Source organism: Giraffa tippelskirchi, chromosome 7, assembly GCF_054371585.1.
Source record: "Giraffa tippelskirchi isolate mGirTip1 chromosome 7, T2T-mGirTip1v1.2.pri, whole genome shotgun sequence".
Taxonomy (NCBI): domain Eukaryota; kingdom Metazoa; phylum Chordata; class Mammalia; order Artiodactyla; family Giraffidae; genus Giraffa; species Giraffa tippelskirchi.
Window position 1 is genome coordinate 84060534 of NC_137281.1, and position 26329 is coordinate 84086862.

The 26329-nt window shown below is 36.7% G+C and overlaps 1 protein-coding gene and 1 pseudogene across 30 annotated transcripts in view; one reads left to right on the forward strand and one right to left on the reverse strand.

Annotated features, from left to right (window-relative positions):
* Positions 1–26329, reverse strand: part of UACA (uveal autoantigen with coiled-coil domains and ankyrin repeats) — a 107880-nt gene that overhangs the window by 32670 nt on the left and 48881 nt on the right. For 19 of the 30 annotated variants that reach the window (XM_081506190.1, XM_081506201.1, XM_081506181.1 and 16 more), the window contains 2 exons: positions 6142–6275; positions 1334–1422 (listed from right to left, as the gene is read on the reverse strand). In XM_081506190.1, the coding sequence (XP_081362316.1) occupies positions 1334–1422; positions 6142–6275 (223 nt within the window). Of the gene's footprint in view, positions 1–1333; positions 1423–6141; positions 6276–8457; positions 8894–14067; positions 14210–14668; positions 14778–26329 lie in introns of those variants that run through there. The other 11 variants (XM_081506189.1, XM_081506188.1, XM_081506187.1 and 8 more) reach the window with 4 other exon arrangements.
* Positions 15832–16311, forward strand: LOC145512420 (ubiquitin-conjugating enzyme E2 N pseudogene; annotated as a pseudogene).

Sequence of the window (26329 nt, forward strand, 5' to 3'; positions counted from 1 at the left end):
ATATAAGTTGCAAAGGATCTCAGAGAACTGAGAATGATTGTCTAGATGAACGGAAAACTAAAACATTCACTAAAGAAAAGTGATAGCTATATTCAAACACTTAAAATCTATCTTGTGATATGCAAACAAACTTATGCTATAGTAGTTTAAAAGAGAAACATAGGTATGACTACGTTTAAGCAGGAGGCCTGTCTAGAAGAAATAATTTTTTATAAATATAGCTAGCCAAACAGACCAGGTCTCCTCATGAGGCATAACAGTTAAGAACATAGACTCTGACTGTGACTCATACACTGAAGGACTCTGGCACATCACTTAACAACTCAGTGCCTTGCAGACTCTTTGGCTTGATGTGAGGATAAAATGAGTTAATACATGTCAAGTGCTTAGCAGAATAGCATCATCTATTATCATGTTAAAAAAAAAAGCATCATCTATTCTTGTTATGATCACTACTGGTGATGTTGTTATGAGGCAATTAGTTCCCCAACAAGTCTAACCAAAGGCCAAATGACCTCAGGACAGCAAGAATTTATATACTGAATAGTACATGCACATGTGCTAAGTTGCTTCAGTCATGCATGACTCTTTGTGACTCTATGGACTGTAGCCCACCAGGCTCCTCTGTCCACAGAATTCTCCAAGCAAGAATACTGGAGTGAGTTGCCATGCCCTCCTCCAGGTGATCTTCCCGATCCAGGGATCGAACCCACATCTCCTACGGCTCCTGGCATTGCAGGCAGATTCTTTACCGCTGAGCCATAAATAGTATGTAAGTATAAATTAAATGGCCCCTATAGATTCTTCGACAGAGAAGGCAATGGCACCCTACTCCAGTACTCTTGCCTGGAGAATCCCATGGGCGGAGGAGCCTGGTAGGCTGCAGTCCATGGGGTCGCTAAGAGTCAGACACGACTGAGGGACTTCACTTTCCATTTTCACTTTCATGCATTAGAGAAGGAAATGGTAACCCACTCCAGTGTTCTGGCCTGGAGAATCCCAGGGACAGGGGAGCCTAGTGGGCTGCTGTCTATGGGGTCGCACAGAGTTGGCCACGACTGAAGCAACTTAGCAGCAGCATAGATTCTTCGAAGTCTGAGATTCTAGAATCCTGTGACACTACCAAGACAAGCCCTAGACTTCAGGTCTCCAGCTGCTAATCTGTTCAGTCATGCATTCTGCTACATTGTCCTCTCCCCCACAATACCTCAACTAATTAGAAACAAAGTTAAGACCTTCTCTCTGTAAATCACATTTAAGTCTGACTGAGAGCATTATCAGTGGACAATGCTTGTCTTCTCTGTACTGTTATTAACTACGGAGGTAAACATACCTGCGGTGTCACTGGTTGTAATATCAACTCCATGTAAGAGGATGGCATTCAAACACTCAAGATTTCCCTTTGAGGCCACAACATGAAAGCTAAACAAAAAGAAAATTTTGTTATGCCATGGAAACTACCCAAGGTCAACTCTAATGTTACATTCACGTCATCTTATATTCAATACTCATACATACACACACGTATACATGTGCATTTTAAAGGCTACACTAAACAGCTACATATTTAATACAAGAAAAAAAAACCTATTTTACATTACTGAAAAACTCATTTTAATCCAAATTTATATCACTACCCGTACAGTTTATCATTTCAGTAACAGAAGAAGTGATGTTTAGATCTTAAATGCACTGAAAATTTTCTATCAGATTATTTTACTTAATTTCAAATATACAGAAACTGCTAAAACAAATGAAGATAGCGCAGAATGCTAAGGCCAAAGACAGATCAAAACACTTATCCATCTCTTTAGAATTAGCATATTAAAGCTGACATAGAAAAGTTTTCAAAACAAGCTAAGCTACACTTGAAAGCCACAAAAGATCTGGCATCATCTTCTTCCCCCAAAGTACTACCACATAATTCCTTCTTGCACTCAAGAGATCTGTGTGACTGGTTGAAATTTCACACAAACAGGCAGAATTGAACACATTTTCTAATAAGGCAAGTAAAGCCTACTTAAAAACATAACTTTAAGTCATCAAGTATTCAAGATACAGGATAAAATATCCCATTGTTTCTTTGATCATCTTAATACTTTTTCTTAATGAACAAACACAGAAATACCTTGTGTGCATTAAGAACTGATACTGTACGTAAATACAGTAGGACTTGTTGGCAGAGGACATTGAACTCAGGCTATAAACAAGTACAATAACCACTGTGACGATGCCAGGAGATAAAGGCTCAGCAAGGTGCCTGGATACAGACACACTCGGCAGCATACCCCGCAGTAGGGGTCTTCCCTCACCGTACCATTTAAAAATTTTACATTTCCCCCACTCCCTGAAACCTTAGTATCCTAGTTCCTTCATCCCTGCCTTCATTATTTTAAATTTAACTATGCACTTTCTAATATACATATATTCAAATTTTATTTTCTTTATGGTCTATTTTTTTTTTAAATAAATTTATTTATTTTAGTTGGGGGCTAATTACTTTACAATATTGTAGTAGTTTTTGCCATACATTGACATGAATCAGCCATGGGTTTACATGTGTTCCCCTTCCTGGACCCCCCTCCCACCTCCCTCCCCATCCCATCCCTCTGGGTCATCCCATTGCCCCAGTCCTGAGCATTTGTCTCTCACGCATCGAACATGGAATGGTGTTCTGTTAATCTCCTCTAAGAAAGCAGGGATTCTTGGCTGTTCTGCTTCCTATTATATTCCCAAAACCAATTAAACTACCAGACAGATGTGTTGTTTTTTAGTCACTAAGTCGTGTCCGACTCTTTTGTGATCCCATGGACCATAGCCCACCAGGCTCCTCTGTCCATGGAATTTACCAGGCAAGAATACTGAAGTGGGACACTTTTCTTCTCTAAGGGATCTTTCTGACCAAGGGATCAAACCCATGTCTTCTGCATTGGCAGGTGGGTTCTTTACCACTGAGCCACTTGGGAAGCCCACCAGACTGATGATGGACCCTCAAATATTTAAATAACTGAATGCTTAGAAACAAAATGTAGAGATACCTTGCAAATTCATTTCCAGATCTTCAGTTATGCCTCTACTATCATTATGATGAACATAAATGCAAACTAGAGACCGAGCACCACTAAGTAAAGTAAATCAGGTTTGTGTACAGTTTGAATGAGACAGAGGTATTTCTGATAAAAAGAATATACTGTTCTTAAAAGTCAGAAAAGTTCTCCTTATAGTAGAATTAAACTGCTATAAGGCTGAGGGTATAAATTCTTTCTGCAACACTAAAGTGGGGAATTATATTATGCAATGCACTGAGAACTTTTTGAGGAATGGTAATTTCCTTCAAGCGAAGGTTTTTCATCTTCAAACAACTTTGGATATCTCATTCTTTGTCTACCTGTTTTCACTTCTTAGCTCACAAAATTTGAAAGACTTCTTTCTTCAAAATAACTTAGCATTATACTGATGATGCACTAAGAGGGCAGAAATCGGAGCAAATCTACAATGCATTATTAATATGGGTGTGCTATAAAAAGTAGATGTGCTTCAGAAAGAAGATATATCAATCATTACACTGTATGCAGAGCTGCAAAGGAAATCTGGAAAACTGCTTTATAGAAATATGCTTTTTCAATTAAAAAATCAACTTTTTCTTTTTAAAAACAAGACAAGTATTACTATTATAATAGGAGATTCAGGTAATTTGGACAGTCCCCACCTCTGAAGACAACCAGAAAAGCATACAAAATAAGAAATCTGCCTGAAGGTATCAGTGAGCTAACATGATAGTGAAAAATTACTAAGACAGTATGCAGGGAAGCACAGAGGCCCAGAGAGGTGAACTTGGAATATGGGGCTACTTTTTCTCTAGGAGCATTTGCTGGTTAGAGAGAAAAGAACTGAGAGGTTGAACAGTACTTTTGACAGCCTGAGGGGAAGGCAAGTCAGGAATTGGAACCCACAGCTCTCCAAGAGGCAATAGGGATTCTAGGTGAACCTGCCCCATTTTGTATTGGCAAAGGGCTACATCCCTGGGAAAGAGATGACCTGGAAGAAAATAGATTCTTGTAATGACAATGGCAAGGCCTCAAATATTTCATTTTTGAAACTGTATAGAGATCAAGAGGGGCTTTGCTGATGGCTCAGATGGTAAAGAATCTGTCTGCAATGCAGGAGACTGGGTTTTATCCCTGGGTCGGAAAGATCCCCTAGAGAAGAGATTGGCTACTCACTCCCATGTTCTTGCCTGGAGAATTCCATGGACAGAGGAGCCTCGAGGGCTACAGTCCATGGGGTTGCAAAGAGTCAGACATGATGGACTGACTTACACTTTCACTTCAGAGATTAAGAAGGATATATTAATTTTGCTTTAAATTTCAAAAATTAAAAACCAAAAAAAATCATTCAAGATTAAACTATTTTTATAACTATAGAAAATATATTTGTAGTATGTCCTATACTTGACTAAATATAAAATGCTTTAGTTAAGAAACACTTTGTGTGTGAATAACAAAAGGAAAATATTTTATCCTATGAATCCTAGAAAGAATGCTACTTCCGTAGTGAATACCTCAAAAACTTACACTACTCAAATATGTCATAAACTAAAGCTCACAGTTCATCATAAACTAAAGTTCACAGTTCATCATATTACACCAGATTTGCATAACTCTATTAATATAAGTAATTTCCCTCAAAATTGAACCTTAGATCAAAAAAGTCTGAACAAAATCTCAAGTAACCATTCATTCAAAACATTCAAAGCATGGGCAGACAAAACTGAAGAAATAAGGTTTCACTGAAGATTTTCATCACAAAGAAGATCCTTTCAACTTTTAATATCATGGCACTTGGGGAAAAAAATACAAAAAAACAGTTTTGATATTAAATTTTTACTATTTATACTGTGAGCACTATAAATAGCTTAAAATTTAGCAAAAATAGAAGCAGGACTCAAAATAACCAGTTTCTGTAGCCATCAAATTGCCTACTTTACAAAACTGAAACAGTACAAAAAATTGGGACTTCTCAAACTTCAGTGCTCTTACAAACAACTTAAAGTCATTCTCTGCTATTTTTACTATATTTATGTAAACCCACTCCAGTGTTCTTGCCTGGAGAATCCCAGGGACGGCGGAACCTGGTGGGCTGCCGTCTGTGGGGTCGCACAGAGTTGGACACGACTGAAGCGACTTAGCAGCAGCAGCAGCAAGCATTCTAAGGCAGTGACCTACATCAAACATTAACTATTCACTTCCTAATATTCACTTCTATATTTAGTATCTGGTTTCCAGTATTCTAAAAAAAAACCTCATCCAAGTATAAGGCAGAGAGGAATTTAAGGAAATGAGACTTTTCACCTCTAACTTTGGAAGGTTTCCCAGATAAGGTTTGAACTGCTGTATTTATAGAGGATAGTAACAGAATCTAGATCTATCCTTTAACCGAACTGCTCCCTATCCACAACATGAAGGAAAATGAAGACGACTAGGAAGAGGTAGGAGAAAAGATACCTGGTTTATAAACATATAGACAAGCCAGCAGCCTTCAGTAACACAAAAACAAAAGGGCAGGATCATTGCCTGTATCTCCCTAAGTCACACTAGTTATTCTGCCTCTCTATTGTCCTAGACATCTTCATTTAATTTAATTACCCCAATACAAAAATGGATTGGGGTTAAGGGGAAAAGGCAGTGTAATTTATAGAACTCTTCCAAAATAGAAAACTTGGGTTTATATCCCAGATTGTGACTTTTAATGAGACTAGACACTAAGTTATTTAGCCTCTGTAAACTTCTTCCTACTTCTTTCAGAGGGCCACTGTGAGGATCAAACATGATAAGGAGTATTGAAAAAAGCTTATAAACAAAATTGCACCAATAACCCAGGCTGTGATTTGCCATAGGGCCCAAACAACTAGACCACTGGGTCATATTCTAGTATTCTCTCTCACTTTGAAAGTCTTTCACATTGAGGACAATTATTAATTGTCCTCAAATTGATGAAAGTGATGAAAGTGATGTCTGAAAGATTTTAGAGTGTGGGTTTTGGTAAAGATTTTTTAAATTACATGTTGATAACCATAATTCACAAATTTCATTTGTATGCCAAGGGTGTACCCTTGAGAGAATTACCACCAGTAATACTCACGCAGATCTGCCTTCCACATCTAGCTTGCCTGGATTGACTCCCTTTTTAGCAAGGATTGAGGACACTTTTTCTACATCTCCCCTTTCTGCTGCTTTCATCAATCGGTCATCATATTTATTCCAATCTGCTGCTTGCTACAATAAAGGGAAAAAAAAGTAAACATAACATACTATATACTATATTAGTAAGGCTCTCCAAAGAAGGGGAAACAAGAGAAGGGAAAAGGGTACTGTATAATACATCACTCAGTTGTCAAATGTATCTCAAATTCCTTTCTCCTCGCTATTCTAACTTGATGAAAAGAGCCTTTCCAAAACACACAATATACAAGAAATAATTTATATATTATATATTTGAGAAAAAGAGGATTTCTCATGTTTTCTGCCCTATTTTCTTTGCCTTCAGAGCAAAGAAAGGAAAGGAATTAACTGTTGAATACCTACCATGTGCCAGGTATAAGTTACTGGAACAACCCTAGTAAAGCAGATTTATCACCTCCATTTAACAGATGAGAAAAATCAAGGCTCCAGGGATATTAAATGACTTAAGAGGCCAAGCCCAATTCTGACTTCTCATGACTTCCCAAATCAGTGTGCTTGTTTTCCTATTCTGCAATTCATGCTTTTGAAATTGGCTCTGGTTACCTATCGCCCAAGACCTTTAGAGGCAGTGGAATTCTGTACACATTTAAGAACACCCACCCCTCTCCCCCCAGCATCACTTGCTTAAAAGGTACTATTGGAAATATAATTATAGAAGCAAATTGTACACACATACATGCAATTAAAAAAGCAATCCATTATGCTTATATATTAGGATAAAAAGAAACATCTACATAGAAAAAATTTTTTAAAGTGTCTAAAAATATTAACTACTTAAAAATCCTAACATTATAGAATCAGAGATGACTTTCATTTTCTTGCTTCTTTACATTCAACATATAAAAAAAAAAAAGATGTTTGATTTCAACAAAAACAGTGCATATGTATGTCAAAGGAACATTAAAGGCAATTTTTTTTAAAATAGAAAAACATATCACATGATATACATTTTAATTATAACAAGGTTATCAAGTTTTAATTGGAGAAAATACATTCAAGATATTAGATATTCTGAAGCCAATAACTTTAACCTTTTCTTAGTAAATAGAAATGTAGAACTCAGAACTAAAATATACATTATTTAAACAAGTAAGGTCTTAGCCTTTTAAAATTCTGTACAGTAAACTTATTGCTAAGTTCTTCTTTGCTAAGTCCAATATCATTTTTAGAACAAAAAATAATGTACATATCTTTCACTTAACTTACAAAGCAATTCCTATGTCCACAAACACAATAATAAATCTCTGGAGGAAAAAATTGAATCACTTTATATAAAGCATATACTCTAAACGTTTGATCAATAGAATTATTTTATATCTACTCTCCTCTAAAACAAAACAAAAAAAGTAACCAATTTTCTAGCTAAATAAGTAATGTATTCATTAAATACTTGAAGTGAAAAATATAAAAACTGAATATGAAAAAAGATAGATATATTAAAATTTTAACCCACTAATGAAATGTAACATTTCAGTGGAATCTAGTTCAAGTATCTACAAAGACTTCAGAACTGTTGTCTGCAGTCAAATTTGGAGATGAACTACTTCCGTCTAACCTGAGAAGTTCAAAATATCAACTATGATATGAGTCCTATGAACCCTACTTACTGCCTCAGTCTAAACAACATTTTCAGCTTCCCCTTTCTTTAGCTTTAAAACAAAACAATCAGTGTACTGGCTGTAATTTGGGGAGTGGTAGTAGATGTAGGCTTTGTGTTTTCAAATGCCTAAGGGATTAAGTCACGTTTAGCACACAAACCCTTGCTCTAAATTGATTAGTTTACCCTTGCAGTTAGAACAATCTCAATTTTATTTCCACGTAAACTAGCTGGTGGAGAAAGGAGCTATTTAAAACACTAGAACAATTGCAAAATCCCAAAGTAAGGCTTTTAGTTAGTAAAAGATAACTAAATGAGATTAAAGTCGGGTATTAATCCTGTGATTTTCAGTTCTACCCTACCAAGCACTTCGGTCCACTGTCAGTTAACAGAAATACTGCTCAATTACTAAAATTCTATTATGAGCCTTTTAAATCCAGAAAAAGAAACAAGCATTTTTGTTTCCGATCACTAGCCCCAGTCTGCTAATCAAATAAACCAGAGAGAACAGAATAAGACAAAGAAACAAAATTTTTTTAAAAAGTAGTACATTTTAAAAGAATACAGTTCAGAAAGCCTGGCCAAGACTTTTGTTTCACTGACTATAGGGATACCTACTCTGTTCTTAGGAGCACAAGAAAACCAACAGCTCATCATAGACAGGATTTAGTTTCTTGTTGCTAACAGCAAATTAGTTCGCATTAAGTTACAAATCACTGTGGCTCACAAAGCGAGCCCCCAGAGAAACTCCTAACTAGTGACTCAGTCCTTCTTACAACTCTTCCTGTTCTGCAATCTTCATGCTGCGCTACACTTAGCTTGGATCTCTAAGGATATTTTCTTCGTCTTCGGAATCCTTCTCCGCCTTCATAACGCTTGAAAATTATCTTCCTTGCAGCGGCAGCCCTTGATTAACAGCAGCCCCAAATCAGGTACTGTAACTCCTCCTATTTGTTATTCTTTAGAAGCTGTCTTTCACTGCCTTCCCTTTTCAGGGACTCCACTGGAAAGCTTGAACAGTGCTGTTCACTCTACATCCTGCCGCCTCAACACTGCAGCACAGATCAGCGTCTGTGTGCGATAAAGCTGTCCACATCCGAATCATCCCATAAACAGTGTGTAGACTGTCTCCCATTGGTCAGGATCTATTTTAGATTCCATAGGCCTTGACAGCTGAGTGATAGATAGAGAAGAGCAGCTAAGAATATACTGTAAATGCATGCTTCTCCTCTGAGTAATAAACTTAAGGTCTGTGAGGGAAGAATGACTCAAACACATTGTAAAACATGCTTATTATATCAAAGCAACTTGTGTGACATTACAACAATATTGTTAACAGACAAATTTGGTTATTTCCACAAAAAAATATTTTAAACCAGTTTCGGTCTTAGGATCTTCTAAACAGAAGTTATAATAACCTTGATAAACAGAATATAAAATTCTATTTTTGGCAAATAGAATCACACTTTAATTTAAGGAAACACACACACAGAGAAACATTTTCAGATTTTTCTCCATTTTCCTTGTACCCCTCTCAGTCTTGTTCTGCATGCAACCAGGTTTCAGCTTACAACTGCTGCCAGTCTGTCTCCTAACATGTTAAGTGAGAAGAGTGAGGCACTGCCAAGACATTAAATAGTCTGCATTATGATGAATACTTTTCAACAAATTTTAAATTTAACTCACTGCTCTTAATTTCCAAGCTTAGCACCCTGCCTGATATAGCAAGTAAATTATTTTATCAGTGGAAAATCAAATTATCTGGATTCAGGGCTTTTAAAAAACAAATAAGATGATTAAATATTAAAGGAAGCAAATGCATTTTAATCACTGAGCTAGACTGCAAATAAAACTCCATTTGGGGACAAAGTAAACAACCTCTCCACATTCTCCTCCGTGATGTTTTACCTCCTTGTGCTACAACATCCCTTACATTATCAAGGACGATGACAAATTTCCACAAGCTCCAGGGATTTTTTCTGTTATAGTTCCCTCATTAGCACAAGAGTAATTTACACTTCCTCCAAAAAGTCAGATTTGGGAAAACCATTTCATGGGAATGAAAAACAGCCCGACACAACTGTTTATAGGAAGGAGATAAGGGCTATACTACAGATCATGCCGCCAGCTAAACTTGATGAATATCATCAAGAAATCCATTTCCAACTATGTAAAATATTAGGTACATATTCTACTTATAAGATATATAAGGTCATATACCATAATCTATTATTTTTGAAACAACTTTTTTTCCCCCAAATCACGTTAGACATCACAATGGATTCTCGGCTGGACCCAGAGACTCCGCCCACTCCATTTCACCCTTCTTCAGAGGAAATCTGGGCGGAATAGAACTCATGCCCTGTCCTTTGGTTAACAAAGCAAGCACATTCTTTCTAGAAATAGGACAGCAAAGGCAAAGGAAATAAAAAGAAAGGGGGAAATCTGCAAGGAGTAGTAAAAGCCATATATGGAGCTGTCTTGTGCTAGTAACTAAGGCTCAGGAGACGGGATGTATGGACCCTCCTATACTGTGGATATCCTGAACCTCTCCTGTTTCTCAGTCTCCTTTTTCTACTCTCTCTCTCTCCTTCTCAGCTATTTCCCAAGAGCTCAAGACAAATTCCCACCTCTGCTGCCCTCTGCTGCCCCCTGTGCCAATAAGGTTCTTCCCTTAACGTTCATTCTAGTTCTTAAATATCACTTCCTCAGACAACTTCTCAAATACTGTATCTACAGCACTAGCCCCATGCTACCCTTGCCACTCTTTATCTTTCTGCCCTGTTTCATCCAGCTTCATGATACTTATCCGTATCTGCCAGTATATCATATGGTTACCCATTTATTAGCTTACTTCCTATTTCTGGTATTTACTTCAAAAATAATCAAAATAATCAGGGGGACAGACTGAATTCAACAGCACATTGAAAGGATCATACACCACATACACCAATGCAGGAGACACGGGTTCAATCCTTGGTCTGGGAAAATCCCACATGGCCATGGAGCAACTAAGCCTGTACGCCACAACCATTGAGCCCACGCTCTAGAGCCTGGGATCCCCAACTACTAATCCCAAATGCCTGTGCTCCACAACAAGAGAAGCCATCGCAATGAGAAGCCCTTGCACTGCAACGAGAAAAGCCCATACAGCAATGAAGACCCAGCAAAGCCAAAAATAACTAAATCATAAAAGAAGAAGGAAATTACCTCAACATAATAGATACATATGAAAAGCACATAGGTATCATCATATCCAATGGTGAAACACTTCCTCTAAGATCAGGAACAAAATAAGGATGTTCACTCTCACCATTTTTATTCAACAAAGTATTAGAAGTTCTACCCAGAACAATTAGACAAGAAAAGGAAATAAAAGGCATTCAAATTGGAAAGGGAGAAGTAAAATTATATCTGTTTGCAGATGACATGATGTTATATGTTGTTCTTTGTTGTTTAGTTGTTAAGTTGTATCCAACTCTTTTGCAACCCCATGGACTGTAGACTGCCAGGCTCCTCTGTCCATGGGATTTCCCAGGCAAGAATACTGGAGTGGGTTTCCATTTCATTCTCCAGGGGATATTCCTGACCAAGGATTGAACCCATGTCTCCTGTGTTGGCAGGCAGATTTTTTATCACTGAGCCACCTGGGAACCTGATGTTATATGCAGAAAATCCTAAAAATTCCACAAGAATAAAACATTTAGACCTAATCAATGAATTCAGTACAATTACAGGATACAAAAGCAACACACAACAATTATGCTTCTATACACACTAACAAGGAGCAATCCAGAAATGAAACTAAGAAAACAATTCCACTTACAATAGCATCAAAAATAATACAATAATCAGGACTAAACTTAACCAATAAAGTGAAAGACTTGTATACCAAAAACTACAAAACATTGCTGAAAGAAATTAGAGAAGATACAAATAAATGGAAAGACAGTTCATGTTAGACTGGAAGATTTATTGTCATTAATGTCAATACTACTCAAAACAATTCACAGATTCAATATAATCTCTATCAAAATTCCAAAGACATTTTTTTTTTTCAGAAATAGAAAAATTCACCTTAAAATTCATATTGACTTTCAAGGGAACCCAAATAGCCAAATAATCTTGAAAAAGAAAAAGTATGAGGTCTCACATGTTCTGATTTCAAAACATGTTACAAGGTTACAGTAATCAAAACAGTATGGTACTGTCATGAAAACAGATCATTGGGCTTCCCTGGTGGCTCAGACAGTAAAGAATCTGCCTGCAATGCGGGAGACCTGGGTTTGATCCCTGGGTTGAGAAGATCCCCTTGAGGAGAATACGGCAACCCACTCTAGTATTCTTGACTGGAGAATCCCCATGGACAGAGAGGCCTGGTGGGCTACAGTCCATGGAGTTGCAAAGAGTCAGACACATTTGAGCGACTGAGCACACACACAGCACAGAACAATGAAATAGAATAAAGAACCAGAAATAAACCCTAATATATAAGGTCAAATGATCTTCAACAAGGGTGCTAAGACCAGTTGATGGTGAAAGGACAGTCTCTTCAACAAATTCTGTTGAGAAAACTGGATATCCACATGCAAAAGAATGAAGATGGACCCTTATCTTACACCATATAGAAAACTTAATTCAAAATGATTAAAGACTAAACTTAACATTCAAATATAAAACTCCTAAAATACAGGGAAAAGCTTTATGACTTTGGATTTAACAGTAATTTCTTATATATGGCAACAAAAGCAAAAATGGAACTACATCCAACTTAAAAACTCCTGTACGAAAGACACAGGATGAGAAAATATTTCCAAATCATGTATCTGATAAACAGTTAATACGGAGACTATAGAAAGAATTGTAACTCAATTATAAAGAAATAACCCAATTAAAAATGGGCAAAGGACTTAAATAGACCTTTCTCCAAAGATGATATATGAATGACCAACAAGCATATAAAAAGATGTTAAACATCATTAAATTAGAAATACAAATCAAATCATAATAAGATATCACTTCACATCCATTGGGATGGCTACTATCAAAAAATTAGAAAATGATAAGTGCTGCTAAGGATGTGGAGAAATTTGAACCCTTCCCAGAGATGGTGGAGAAATTTGAAACCTTCCCATAGATGGTGGAGAAATTTGAACCCTTCCCAGAGATGGTGGAGAAATTTGAACCCTTCCCAGAGATGGTGGAGAAATTTGAACCCTTCCCAGAGATGGTGGAGAAATTTGAACCCTTCCCATAGGTGGTGGAGAAATTTGAACCCTTCCCATAGATGGTGGAGAAATTTGAACCCTTCCCATAGGTGGTGGAGAAATTTGAACCCTTCCCACAGTTGGTGGGATTGAACATGGTGCAACCACTACAGAAAACAAGATGAAGATTCCCCAAAAAATTAAAACCGGAACTACCATACAATCCACTAATCCTTTTTCTGGGTATATATCTGAATGGATTGAAAGTAGAGTCTCAAAGAGGTATCTGCACACCCATGTTCACTGCAGCATTATTCACAATAGCCAAGAGGTGGAAGCAACCCAAATGTCCATTGATGGATGAATTGATAAACAAAATGTGGTATATACATGCAGTGGAATAGGAATCAGGCATAAAAAGGAAGGAAATTCTTCACATGTTACACCACAGATGAATCTTGACATTATGCTAAGTGAAATAAACTCCAGCCCTCCAAAGACAAATACGGTATGATTCCACTTATGAGGTATCCAAAGTAGTCAAATTCAGAGAAACAAAACACAGAATGGATTTGGGGAAAGAGGGAAATGGGGAGTTGTTATTTAATGGATATATTTTAGCTTTCAGATTTATAAGATGAAAATTTTCTGGTGATAATTTGCACAACAGTGTGAATATTCTTAACACTACTGAAATGTTCACTTAAAAATGGTTAAGATGGTAAACTGTCTGTGCTTTTTACCACAATTAAAAATAAAACAAAAGAAATGCAATCTCACAATATCATTAGCATGATTTATATTAATTAATAAACTTTTAAAAACAAAATTAAGAGGGTGAAGATATAGATGAAATGAGACTGACCACAGGTCAATAATTGTTAAAGCTGAGTTATACGTTCATCAGGGGTTTGCTATGCTAAACTATTCTCTCAACTTCTGCGTTTCATGCACTTTTGACACTTGGTCCAATAAATCTGGTTGATGTATAAATTTTTAAACTATATTACATGCCTCTTACCAAGGCCCTTCGCCGATTCATTACTTTGGCAGGAAACACAGTATATCCTTTCCACTCAGTCCTCTCTGGATTAAAATGAAGCCATTTTCATTCACAGCTATATACTTAGAAGATGAGTCCTGTGCTACTGAATGAAAGCATTCTGAAAAGAAGCAGTTTTTTTTTTTAAAAAAAAGCATTAAGTGTTTACCACATATTATAATAAATATGTTTCTGTACTTCAGTACTGTACTGTTTGAAAAGAAGCTATTCATTAAACTCAGAATGTACCAAGCCAACACATCTATGGTAAAAATCAAAATACAGTTGTTTCTAGAGAATAAATAAAACATTCTAACACAAAGTATTCTAAGTAGACCTAAATAGAAGATATCTTTAAACACTAAATCACCATAAAGAAAATCACTTAAAAGTTTCGACAGTGATTTCCTCATGTTAGCATCAACTGCAAATTCATAGCTTTTCAGAAATTAAATGAAATTTTAAAAATGTTTAAGTAATACATCTCTAATGTAGAAAATCTGTAATACATTTAACTTTACATATAAAAATAGAAATTCCACCACACAGAAAATAATTACTAAAAATTTTGTATACTAACCTCTGATTTCTTCTCTGTTAAAAGGTCTAGTCACAATTTTTAAACATAAATGAGTCCAACAGTTGCTTCATTTATTCAATATTTAGGATAGAAGGTCTCTTGAGAATAACTTTATAGAAGCAAATAAGCAAGCAGACTTTAAAATATATGCAAATTCATATAAAGTATTTATATATTTAAGGGGTAGACTCAACAGATCACAGGTAATATTATTTGAAGACCAGTTTTAGCCTAAAGGCCATCTTAGATGTATTATCCAAAAGAGAAACATACACAAAACTTTCAGAGATTACCACAAAACTTTCATAGAAAACTGCTTAAAACCAAGAAAAGTCATGCTAAACGAAAGTACCTAATTCACAATTGTTCATTTTAGTGTCGCAGACCCCTTCAAGAATCAGATGAAAGAACTCTTTTTAAGAGTATATAAAAGCACATAATCAAAATAATTTACATTTATTTTTGGAGGGTCACTGATCTCTCTACAAATATGGAATCCATGAACTCCAGGTCAAAAACTGCTAACACAGATAAGGAGAAGCAGCAAAGGAGTTTTGTCTTTCATATAATGTTTCTAAAATACTGAATAACTGTCGGAAGATGGGATAATTTATTTTGTTCAGTAAAAATTTACCGAGCATTATGTGTAAAGGGATATATTTAAATACTCGACTCGGGATTTAAATATACATGATCATTTGGTATGTGCTATGCCACATGTCAGGTGCAGGATATAAAATAGGGAACAAAACATACATGAGACCTGGCCTCAGGCAAATTCACAGGAATAAAACCCAGTTATTTCTTCAATTGCTCTCACAATATGAAAAAGACAGATACATATGCAAACATGCAAATAATCATAATACACTGCTACCTATCTATGTTCTATGCTTAGATGCTCAGCTGTGTCTGACTCTTGTGACCCCATGGACTGTTGCCCGCCAGGTTCCTCTATGGGATTCTCCCAGCAAGAATACTGGAGTGGGGTGTTCATACACTGCTGTAACACTACATTAATTACATGGAAGGTATAGAAGTAGTTCAAAAGAGAGAAAATCAGAAAAAAAAATTGTAGAAAAAAAAGTAGATAGTTTAGTAAACTATCTACTGAAAGATGAGTAGGGAGACGAGATCAGAGGCTGAACTCAGGATCTAACAAGATGGCCGGGCTGCCCCACAAGATTATCAAGGAAACCCAGCATCTGCTGGCAGAACCAGTTCCTGGCATAAAGCAGAACCAGAAGAAAGCAATGCTTGTTATTTTCATGTGGTCACTGCTGGCCCACAGGATTCCCCCTTTGAGCGAGGGACTTTTAAACTTGAACTATTCCTTCCAGAAGAATACCTAATGGCAGCTCCTAAAATATGTTTAATAACCAAAATTTATCATCCTAATGTAGACAAGCTGGGAAGAATATGTTCAGATACTTTGAATAAGTAGTCCCCAGCACTGCACATATGAACAGTTCTGCCATGGATCCTGGCTTTGTTAAGTGCTTCCAAACCAGATAATCCATTAGCAAACAATATAAGATCAGTGGAAGGCCAATGAAGCCCAAGCCATAGAAACAGCTAGAGCATGGACTAGGCTATATGCCATGAATAATATTTACACTGATCCGATCATCAAGTCTGCATGACTTCTGTTCTGCCAAGACTTCTTCCTTTTTTGTTTGCATTTAATGGACACAGTCTTAAAAACATTACAGAATAAAAGCCTAGACAGCTTCAGTCCTTTAGTGATTAAATGCACATTAGCAAATCTATGTGTTGCCCTGATTCACTGTTGTAAAGCCTGAGCAGAGGCTACAAGTATCATCTGGATGTTGCAAAACATTCAAAAGCAGTGACCCCTCTCTGCATTTATTCATTTCCCCCATCACAGTTTAAATAGAAAGCACTGTGAATAAAGGTAGTTGTCAGGGTTAGCAGCAGGGGTGAGGGTGTTACACTTTATTTATTTGGTGGGGGAGAAGGTAGTTTTAGTTTATTTTATGAGTTCCTTTCTCCCGTCTTATGGTGATCTAACTGCATTGGGTAAAAACAGCTAGCCAGTTTTTTAGAATATGCTCTCCAGCCAACTCTAACTTTATTTAGACACTGTAGATGGACAAGCTCTATCGTTTGAACCAAAATGGAAACATTAAACAAATATCACAGCCCTTATTAGTAACACTGTGACCCTCCTGTCAAGTGTAGAATTCTCCCTTCAAGAAAAACCTTGTGATCATTTTGCGTGGCTTGTCTGGAATCTTTTGTAAATCTTATGTTTTAGTAAAATATTTTCTGTTATTCTAAAAAAAATAAAAATTAACAACAACAAAAAAAGATGAGTAGAAAAATCACCAGGTTTGAAATAACACCACAAATTAGGGAACTAAACACAGCTTGTAGACAAAGCACTTCATCATATTGTAATTAAAAAAATCTGTTCACATATGACTACCATATACACATCTGCAACCCAGGCTTCTCTAAGCTCCAGGCCCACGTATTCAAATATCTTCTTGACATTTCCTCTTCAGTGTCTTAAAAGTGTGTTCTTCCTCCTGAAACTTGATCTTACTCTAACTTTTACTAACACAGTAAATGATACTATCATCCATCTAGTTGTACAAGACAGAAATATAGAGATGAGTCTTGACACCTGACCCTCCTTGTTCCCCTGGCACCAAATCTCAGAGACTTTACCTCCCCATTATTCAACTCTACCTGCTCATCTCCATGTCAATCAACATCACCCTACTTCAAGTTAGCACCATTCTTCACCAGGATTACTGCATTAATTTCCTAAACAGTCTGTCCTGATTCATTTCAGCCCCTTCCCTTGTATTCTCCACACTGCAGCCAAAGTGATTTTCAGAATGAAAACCTCATGACACCACCACCACTACACCACTCCTTTTCAAACACCCTTTGCCACCTCGCTTAAAATCTTTCAGTAGTTTCCTATTCTTGGAGGAGAAAAACAAATTCCTTCATGATGTCTTGTTGTTCAGTTGCTTAGTCATGTTCGACTCTTTGTAACCTCAAGGACTGTAGCACACTAGGCTATGCTCATGATGTCTACAAATCCCTGAATAGTGTTATCCCCACTACCTCCTTCAGCCTCCTCATATTGAAATGTTAACTGATTCTCATATTATATATGCAGCAACTGAGTCACTGGGAGATTACGGGATTTTGTATAAGGCAATTGCAGTTAGCTGCAGAATGATTAGAGAATTCTTTTGTTAGACTTGTTATCCAGTGGTTTCTACTAATTAAGAAATTTCAACTTCTCAAATCATCTGAAAATAAATCTTTGATGTAAAAATGCAAGTATTTTTTAAAAATTTAAGCATCAGAAACTTAGATGTCCTTTACATCAAAAAAATAAAAAATAAAAACTTCCATATTTGCATATACAAACTTTAATGAAGCACCTAATATATATGTCAGGCATGGCACCAGAGATATAGACGTGAATAAGACAGCCAAAATCTCTCTTTTTTAAACCACTTTATTAAAGTATAATTGACGTGTAAAAAGCCGTACATATATAAAGTACATAACTTAATGAGTTTAAGGCTTCCACAGTACCCTACAATTATCACCATTCTCATTACTAAACCCAAGACAAGCCCCGCCACAACCGAAAATGGAGCAAACAGCAGAAAGCAAAGCTCATGAAGCATAAACATTCCTTGAAGATTAGGCTGCACAATTAAGAACTGTTCTACAGTTCACTGGATTGATGATAGTTAGAAATATTTCCCCCATTCCATTTAGTCCAAAGGTTATTTACTCTTCTTTCTTATATAACAGCAAGTTAGAGCTTACATAACAGAAAAAGAAAAAAAAAAAAAGAATGTTAAAATAAAACAGGAAAACAAAAGCTGTGCATCCAGTGTCTTTCTCCTAGATTCCAGGCTCTCTTCCCTTTCTGATTTTTCCTTTTCCTTATTTAATTAGGCCCCATTTTATCTACTCAAGTCTTCCACTATGTGATCTGTAAGTACTAGTCAGGACTCAATGGAACAATTAGAGAAAACTTATCCCGTCAACCATTTTTCTGACCAAGACAGGCTAAATCCTGCTTTACTGAATTTCTCTACATAAAAATGTCAAGAAAAAACAACAACAATAATTACTATTATTACTTAAATAACAAATTTAACATCTTAAATACTGAAGGTGCTATAAAATTTTAAAAATAAATAAATAAATAAAATAACTTAAAGCAAACTACAGTCTAAAAGACTCAGCACTGCCTTGATAAGATTTCCTAACCACTCCGTTTGATTCTATTCTAGTCTGTCGTATAAATACCAGACTGTCTACCACTAACTATTGCAGGTATTTGCTCCTTTATTAGAGCTGTCTAGGGGCCCAAAAGAGGTTGTTTAAAATAGATAGGAAATTGCCTCTCCAATTTTAATAAGTATCATTTGTTTCATAATATTATGTATTTCACCCTTCCTGTTTTATTTTAACATTCTTCTGGTAACAGAAGAAGTATCAAATTCTAAAGTAAATATATATGTAGATCTTGAACACAACAAATGATAAATGTGTATCATACAAGAATAGAGCTCTCAGGCTGGATATATAAGATCTTATTTAAGATCCCCTTTAAAATGCTAAGCAATTGGTTATTCAGGAGAAAAGTTTCTCCCGAGAAAATTTTAGAGAAAAATGTATTTAAATTAGAGTTCTTTAAACATCTAAGTGTCATGAGTGAATTTTTTTCAGTATAAAGGTAAAAACCAAGAAGGGTCTATTATGCCTCCTACCCTACCTTACACACACCAATGAACACAGTAATACCTCTGGTGAGTTTTAACAAACATTTCTGCTAATGTCTGCAAGCAGGACAGATTTAGGAAACATTCTATGTTTATTCTTGACAAAGTAAAAGGCAAAACAGATACAGTTATAAAAGAGCCTCTGATGGGGTTTGACTACAGTGAAAAATAAGAGATATTTTTGTTTCTTTGGTTTTCTATTTATTCTTGGCTTTGCAGAGAAACAGCTAAATAAAAATGTTTGCTAGAACTAAACAGACCCTTTGAGAATTAAACTGATAATAAATCTTACCCTACTAGCCAGTGTTTTTAAAATTGAAAGTTGGAAATACAAAGATATGTAGACAGAGGGTCATAAGAAAATACATGTTTTTACAAACACATTAGAAGTTAACTGCTTTTCTTTTTAATTATGAAAAGGATAATAGTTCTACACATATGCCTAACTCTTCCTGCACAGTTATTTTACACAGGATTTGCTCCCAATAAGTCTTAATATGTTTCTCCTCATTAAAAATACATGACCAAATTAACAATGAGGAAGAATGAATACTCTCATGATATTTAAGTATACAATAATAAAACACAGCATTTAAAATATTCAATTTCAAAATTCTTTAAGAAATACTTCTAAGTGCTTTATATACATAATTGTTACACTATAAGAAAAACTCTCTAAGTCACATTGTTATTTCTACTTTCCAAACGGGGCATAAAGAAACTAAGCAACTGATGGTGTTAGATTGGGCAGCTACTATTAATTCCCTTCTCTCCTGTAAACCCATCCTTTGCAATATGACTTTGCCATGATTCTCATCAAAAGATGGCATTTATTTCCTCATCCCTTAAATCTGGGCTGGACTTGACAAGTTGAACTGTGGCAGAAGTGATCTTGTAGAACACTGAATCGAAGTCTCAAGAGACCTTGCAGCTTCCCCTCTGGGGCTGCTGCTGACACAGTGTAAGCAAACTAGCCTCCTACAGCATGAGAGATCTTATAAGAGAGAGCCCAACCACCCAGTCATGCAACCTAGCAAAACCTGCCAGACACATGAGCGTGGCCAACTTAGACCACCCAGCCTTAGAGGCACTACCAGATGACTTGGCAGCCACATAAGTAATCCCAGACAAGACCAGTGGAACAACCAAGCAGCAGAACCCAGCCCAAACTGCTGACCTGAGTCAGCAGCAAGTAAAATAGCCGTTGTTTTAAACCACTACATTTAAACCGAGGAATGTCTGAATCCAGGGCCTAGACTCTATCTACTAACAAAAGCTGCAATTTATTATTTGGTTGGGAAACAACTGCATCTTATAGTCTGATTCAGTTTTACAGATAAAGGAGCAAATTAAAAAATAGCTTACTTTTTAATCCATTATCTAAAAAAAGGGGATGAGCTGGGCATAGAAATATACCTTTTTACCATGTTAAAAGAAGGAAAATAGATACATACAATGAATTCTGCAATTGTAATAATATGAGGCTGACTAAATTTTGTACAAAAAGTACCTTCTCTTCATTCCCAAAGATACACAAGTATTCATTTAAAGACTAACAGCATTCATACATATTTTATCCACAAAAACTGAATTCAGCAAGTGATCTAAGAGAAAATTTGAATATCTCTGCAACGAAAAAGTTAAGAAATTATTAAATTTTATGAAACTAGTAAAATCTGTGGCTTTCAACAACAAAACATTGCTACTGTAATGTTTAATAAGTATACATTCATACTTGAATGGAAATATTGAACTAGGAATGAACCATAACAGAGCAAGAACCACAAGCAGCATTTCTATGTATTCTTTAAGCATTGGCAAACACTTTCTATCAACGGTTTGATGGTAAGTATTTCAGGATTTGCAAGCCATGCAGTCTCTGTTGTAACTATTCAATTCTGCCACTGTAGCATGAAAACAGCCACAGACAATACACAAAAAATAAGCATTGCTGTTACAATAAAACTTTATTTATAAAAAACAAGCAGTGGGCCACAGTTGCCAACCTGTTTTAGATACTCAAACATCTTCAGCCAAAAACATTATTAGTTGTGATCAAACTAATTTGTTTCCTTTCTTATCATCATGAGATCTATTAGAAAGTACTTTCTGTATTCATATTCCACTCTCTTCAAAACAGCACTATATATATGTGTGTGTGTGTGTTTGTGTGTGTAAATTTTATAGGGCAACTTGACTCAGCTATGATGTCCAGTTGTTTGGTCACACGAGTCTAGATGTTGCTATGAAGGTATTTTGTAGATGTAATTAACATCTGAAATCAGCTGACCTGAGGTAAAGGAGATAACCCTTGATAATGTGGGGTAGGGCCTCATCCAATCACTTGAAAACCTAAAGAGCAAAATCTGAAAATTTCCAGAGAATAAGCAATCCTGCCTCATGGCTGTAACACAGAAATCCTGCCTGAGTTCCCAGCCTTACAAGTCAGATTGTAAGTCTGGCCTGCCTTACAAGTCAGATTTTTCAGTCCCATATTCATGTAGGCTAATTCCTTAAAGTACATAAGTATCTCTCTCTCTTAGATACAGATATCTTTGAGATATAGATATATAGATATCTTCTATTCTATTTCTCTGGAGAACCCTACCTAATATAATAATGGGGTTTTCCTGGCGGCTCAGTGGTAAAGAATCCACCTGCAATGCAGGAGATCCGGGTTTGATCCCTGGGTCAGGAAGATCCCCTGGAGAAGGGAATAGCTACCCACTCCAGTATTCTTGCCTGGAGAATCCTACGGACGAGGAGCCTGGCTGGCTACAGTCCATGGGTCACAAAGAGTTGAACATGACTGAGCAAGTAACACTTTACTTTTACATACTCCCACTGTAGATGCCAATCACAATTCCAGTCTTTGCACCAAGTTGTCTAATATTTTATACCTAACATTTTTGTTTACCACTACATTATGTGGTTTGCCCTTACAGTTTCCTTGCTGCCAGCCCCCTGGCCTCCATGCCTACATCACATATTTTTATTATTTTTGGTGGTACTGGTAGGTTCCAGTTCCTGCAGTGTTCATTTTGTTGTAATAATTACCTCCAAATTTCAGTGGTTTCTCAAAACAACAAACTTGTATGTCCTATTAACATTATGTTGTAGACTGTGGGTCAGCTCTGTAGAAATAGCCTGTGATGCCCCTCCAGAACCAAGGCTGAAGGAACAACCCTTACAGGAAACATGGCAGTCTCTTGATAAAGTATTGAAACAAGAAGCCTGGCCCAAATTTGGCCGCAGCATATGACATGAGCAGTCCCCAAATCAATAACCATGGGAGGTATAGTCTTTGTAAAATATGCAAAAGTCATACATGTGGGGATACACACACACACACACACACACACACATACACACATATATGAGGAAGTAGGGGATTGGATAATCTCAAATAATAATACTGTCTACCACAACTTTCTTACATAGTTTTGGATAATGTACAAAAATCAGAGTATCCTTTTTAAAATTTAAGGTCATTATTACCTTAATGTTGTTTAGTTGCTAAGTTGTGTCTGAGTCTTCTGCAACCCCATGAACTAACCAGAGCCACCAAGTGGGAGAGGAGCACCTAAAGTTACACGACTGATCCCTGAACCTGTGAGGTCTGAGCTAGTTCTGGGTAGTGCCAACAATGAGTTATATTATAGGACACCCAGCGGGTACCCACAGAGAACTGCTTGGTGTGGAAAAACCCACACTTACTTGGGAATACAAAACTATTCAGTGAGTTATGAGTAAAGGAAACAAATGTTTTCCTTTCACCCAGTAAACTCTTTCAGTGGAACAAAATGGCTTGGAGGGTAACTCCCCACAGGAAAAGACTAAGGATGTGGTGCCACAGAAACCTGATAAGCTCAAGATAATTGTACTGATGTCTAGAGAAAAATGCATTTCTCAAAGAATTGAGGGTGCAGTTCATAGCACATGGATCTGGCTGAAATCAAATAGATAAAAACACAACTTCCAAAACACTCCCCAGCCTGAGTTAGGTCTACTACTCTTCCAGATCATCTTGGGTCCCCAAATGTCTATAGGTGAGAAGCAGGCTAGGAAAGCTGCTCAACACTTACCTCATTCCCCAGCTGAGAGGGGTATACCCTCCAATACTCTGTTTCAATATGGATGAGTATGATATACTACAGGAAACACTTCACAGAGGGCACAGCCAATGGCCACAGAAAATGATGAACTAGGGAGCCTCACACAGGAGCACAACCAGGGCCTAGTCAAGGAGCATCCCCTAGTGCAAAGAAAAGGAGGCCTCACTATATTTACCCAAGAATATTCTTATAACTGGGGCTTCCCAGGTGGTGCAGTGGTAAAGAATCCACCTGCCAGTGCAGGAGGCACAAGCGATGTGAGTTCAATCCCTGCGTCAGGAAGATCCCCTAGAGAAGGAAATGGCAACCCACTCCAGTATTCTTTCTGGGAAATCCCATGGACAGAGGAACCTGGCGGGCTATAGTCCATGGGGTCTCAGAGAGTCAGACATGGCTGAGCTACTGAGCATGTGTGCACACACACACACACATTCTTAAAATAGGGTTCAGTGATTGCTGTACCCTGGCAATTTTAAGACTGTGTTGCTGTGGCTTTCCTGGTAGCTCAGTTGGTGAAGAATTTGCCTGCAATGCAGGAGACTCCGGTTTGATTCCTGGGTTGGGAAGATCCCCTAGAGAAGAGATAGGCTACCCACTCCAGTATTCTTGGGCTTTCCTGGTGGCTCAGACAGTAAAGAATCCGCCTAAAATGCAGGAGACCTGGGTTGGGAAAATCCCCTGTAGGAGGGCATGGCTACCCACTCCAGTATTCTTGTCTGGGGAATCCCCATGGACAGAGGAGCCTGGCAGGTTGCAGTCCATGGCGTTGCAAAGAGTTGGACATGACTGAGCGATGAAGCACAGCACAGTGATTGCTGTGTGCCTCCATTCTTCCCCTTTCTTAACAAAAGGGTTTACTGTGGAGAGCCTATCCCTGCTCATCACTGTACACTGGGGAGACAGAGGGTAGAAGATGACTTGTCTCCGGGTCAAGAAAATCTACATGCAGAAATGATGTAGAAATTTTAATGTGCTTCAAGACTTTAATACAATTAAGCTATTTTTCTTGAGGAAAGGATAAATAAATCTAGTATGCAGAAAGGAAGAAAGTTAATATTTGTAATCAAGAGGTGAGATTGTGGCAGATTATATTACTGTTCACTCTTTACCATACCCATCCTTGGAAGAGGCTCTATATCCCTGCCCATTAATTCATAATTTGCCTATACCCTCCAGTGGGAACATTTGTCCCTGTGCCTCACTGACTTTGAACCTAATCATGTGACATGTTTTGGCAGTCATGAGGCACTCCACACCTGAACCAGAGCTTTAAGGGATATCACAAGTTTCAGTCAGCCCTTTGAGCTCTCAATACCACGCAAACGGCAGGTCCAGACAGAGGCTGCTCCTTCAGTCTGAGTCTTAGATTGAAAACATGTGGAGCAGAGCCACTCAGCACAGGCAGCCCAAAGTCTTTGTGTAAGGTAATATGATGTTAAGCCACCGAAATTGGGGAGTTATCTATTTCTGTAGCCAAGTTGATTAACACAGAAATCAAATGAAGCAAAAGGAAAAAGGTGGAGGGATTCTGTGATGCTTAGCTATTACTTTAGTAGCTGATACCTATGATTATAGGCTAGCACAGTTAGTGAAAAATCTATATTTCTCTAGCAGCTGGGGGTATGAGTAAATATAGATTCCATAAAGGATAAATCAGTTCAGTTCAGTTGTTGGAAGTGAGGTTGCAGCAAAAATAAAACTAAGGTTGCAAACCTGATAAGTTAACATTTATTATTAATAATAAGCACTTCACATTCCCTTCACATAATCCTCAACTTGAGCAAAAAGACTTTTATTACCATCTTCATTTTCCATATAAAGAGAAAGAAAATTAGAGACGTTCAGTAACTTGCCAACGTTAAACACCTACCAAATGACAGAGTAAAAATTCAAATTCAAGACTCTCTAATTCTAAATTTCAATGTTTTTGTATACCATGCTGTCAAAAAAAAGGGCAAAGATTATTGTGTCATCAGTCCATAAAAGAGTTATCTTGGTTTTATACTTTTTACATTTCTACAAAATTGATGCAAGAGAAAACTGATGCCATGAGCTCAGTTCTAAATACAAATCATATTAAACATACTATTCATAATGAATTCTTCTTTTATACTCTAAGATGTCCCTATTAATATGACAACCAAGAATCTAAAATAATACATCTTTTATTTCTATTGAATATATTTTCTTAAATGTAGATTATAGCAATTCAAAATTTTGAAGATTCAGGTTAAGTAATGGCCTAAATTTACCTAGTTAATATGAAAAAGATTTCCCAAGCAAATCAATAATGTAAGAAAACAACTGGCGATGCGTTTTAGATAAGAAGAACATTTTAAACACTTTATGAACCATTTAATAGACCTTATCTCACCCATATAAACAAAAAATGACAGCTATTTTTATCATATAACATACATTCAGGGTAGACAAATTATACAAAACTAATATAAATTCAAAAAAGCAGAAAGGACAACCTAGCAAAACCACAATTAAAGAGATAATAACAACTTTACATTTTGTTACACATCCTTCCTCATTTTCAATACATAGATACACATTTACTTTTAAATAAAAATACACATATTTCATTTACATGGTTATTTTTAATATGAGTTCAACAGAATTGTTTATAAATGAATATTCCTAACTTGGAGAAGTCCACTGAATTCAAATATCAGTCTTTCTGGCTCCCTCTGCTGGACACTAAGAGAAGCTTTTTATTATTATTCATTTTGTTTAAAAACTCAAGTCTC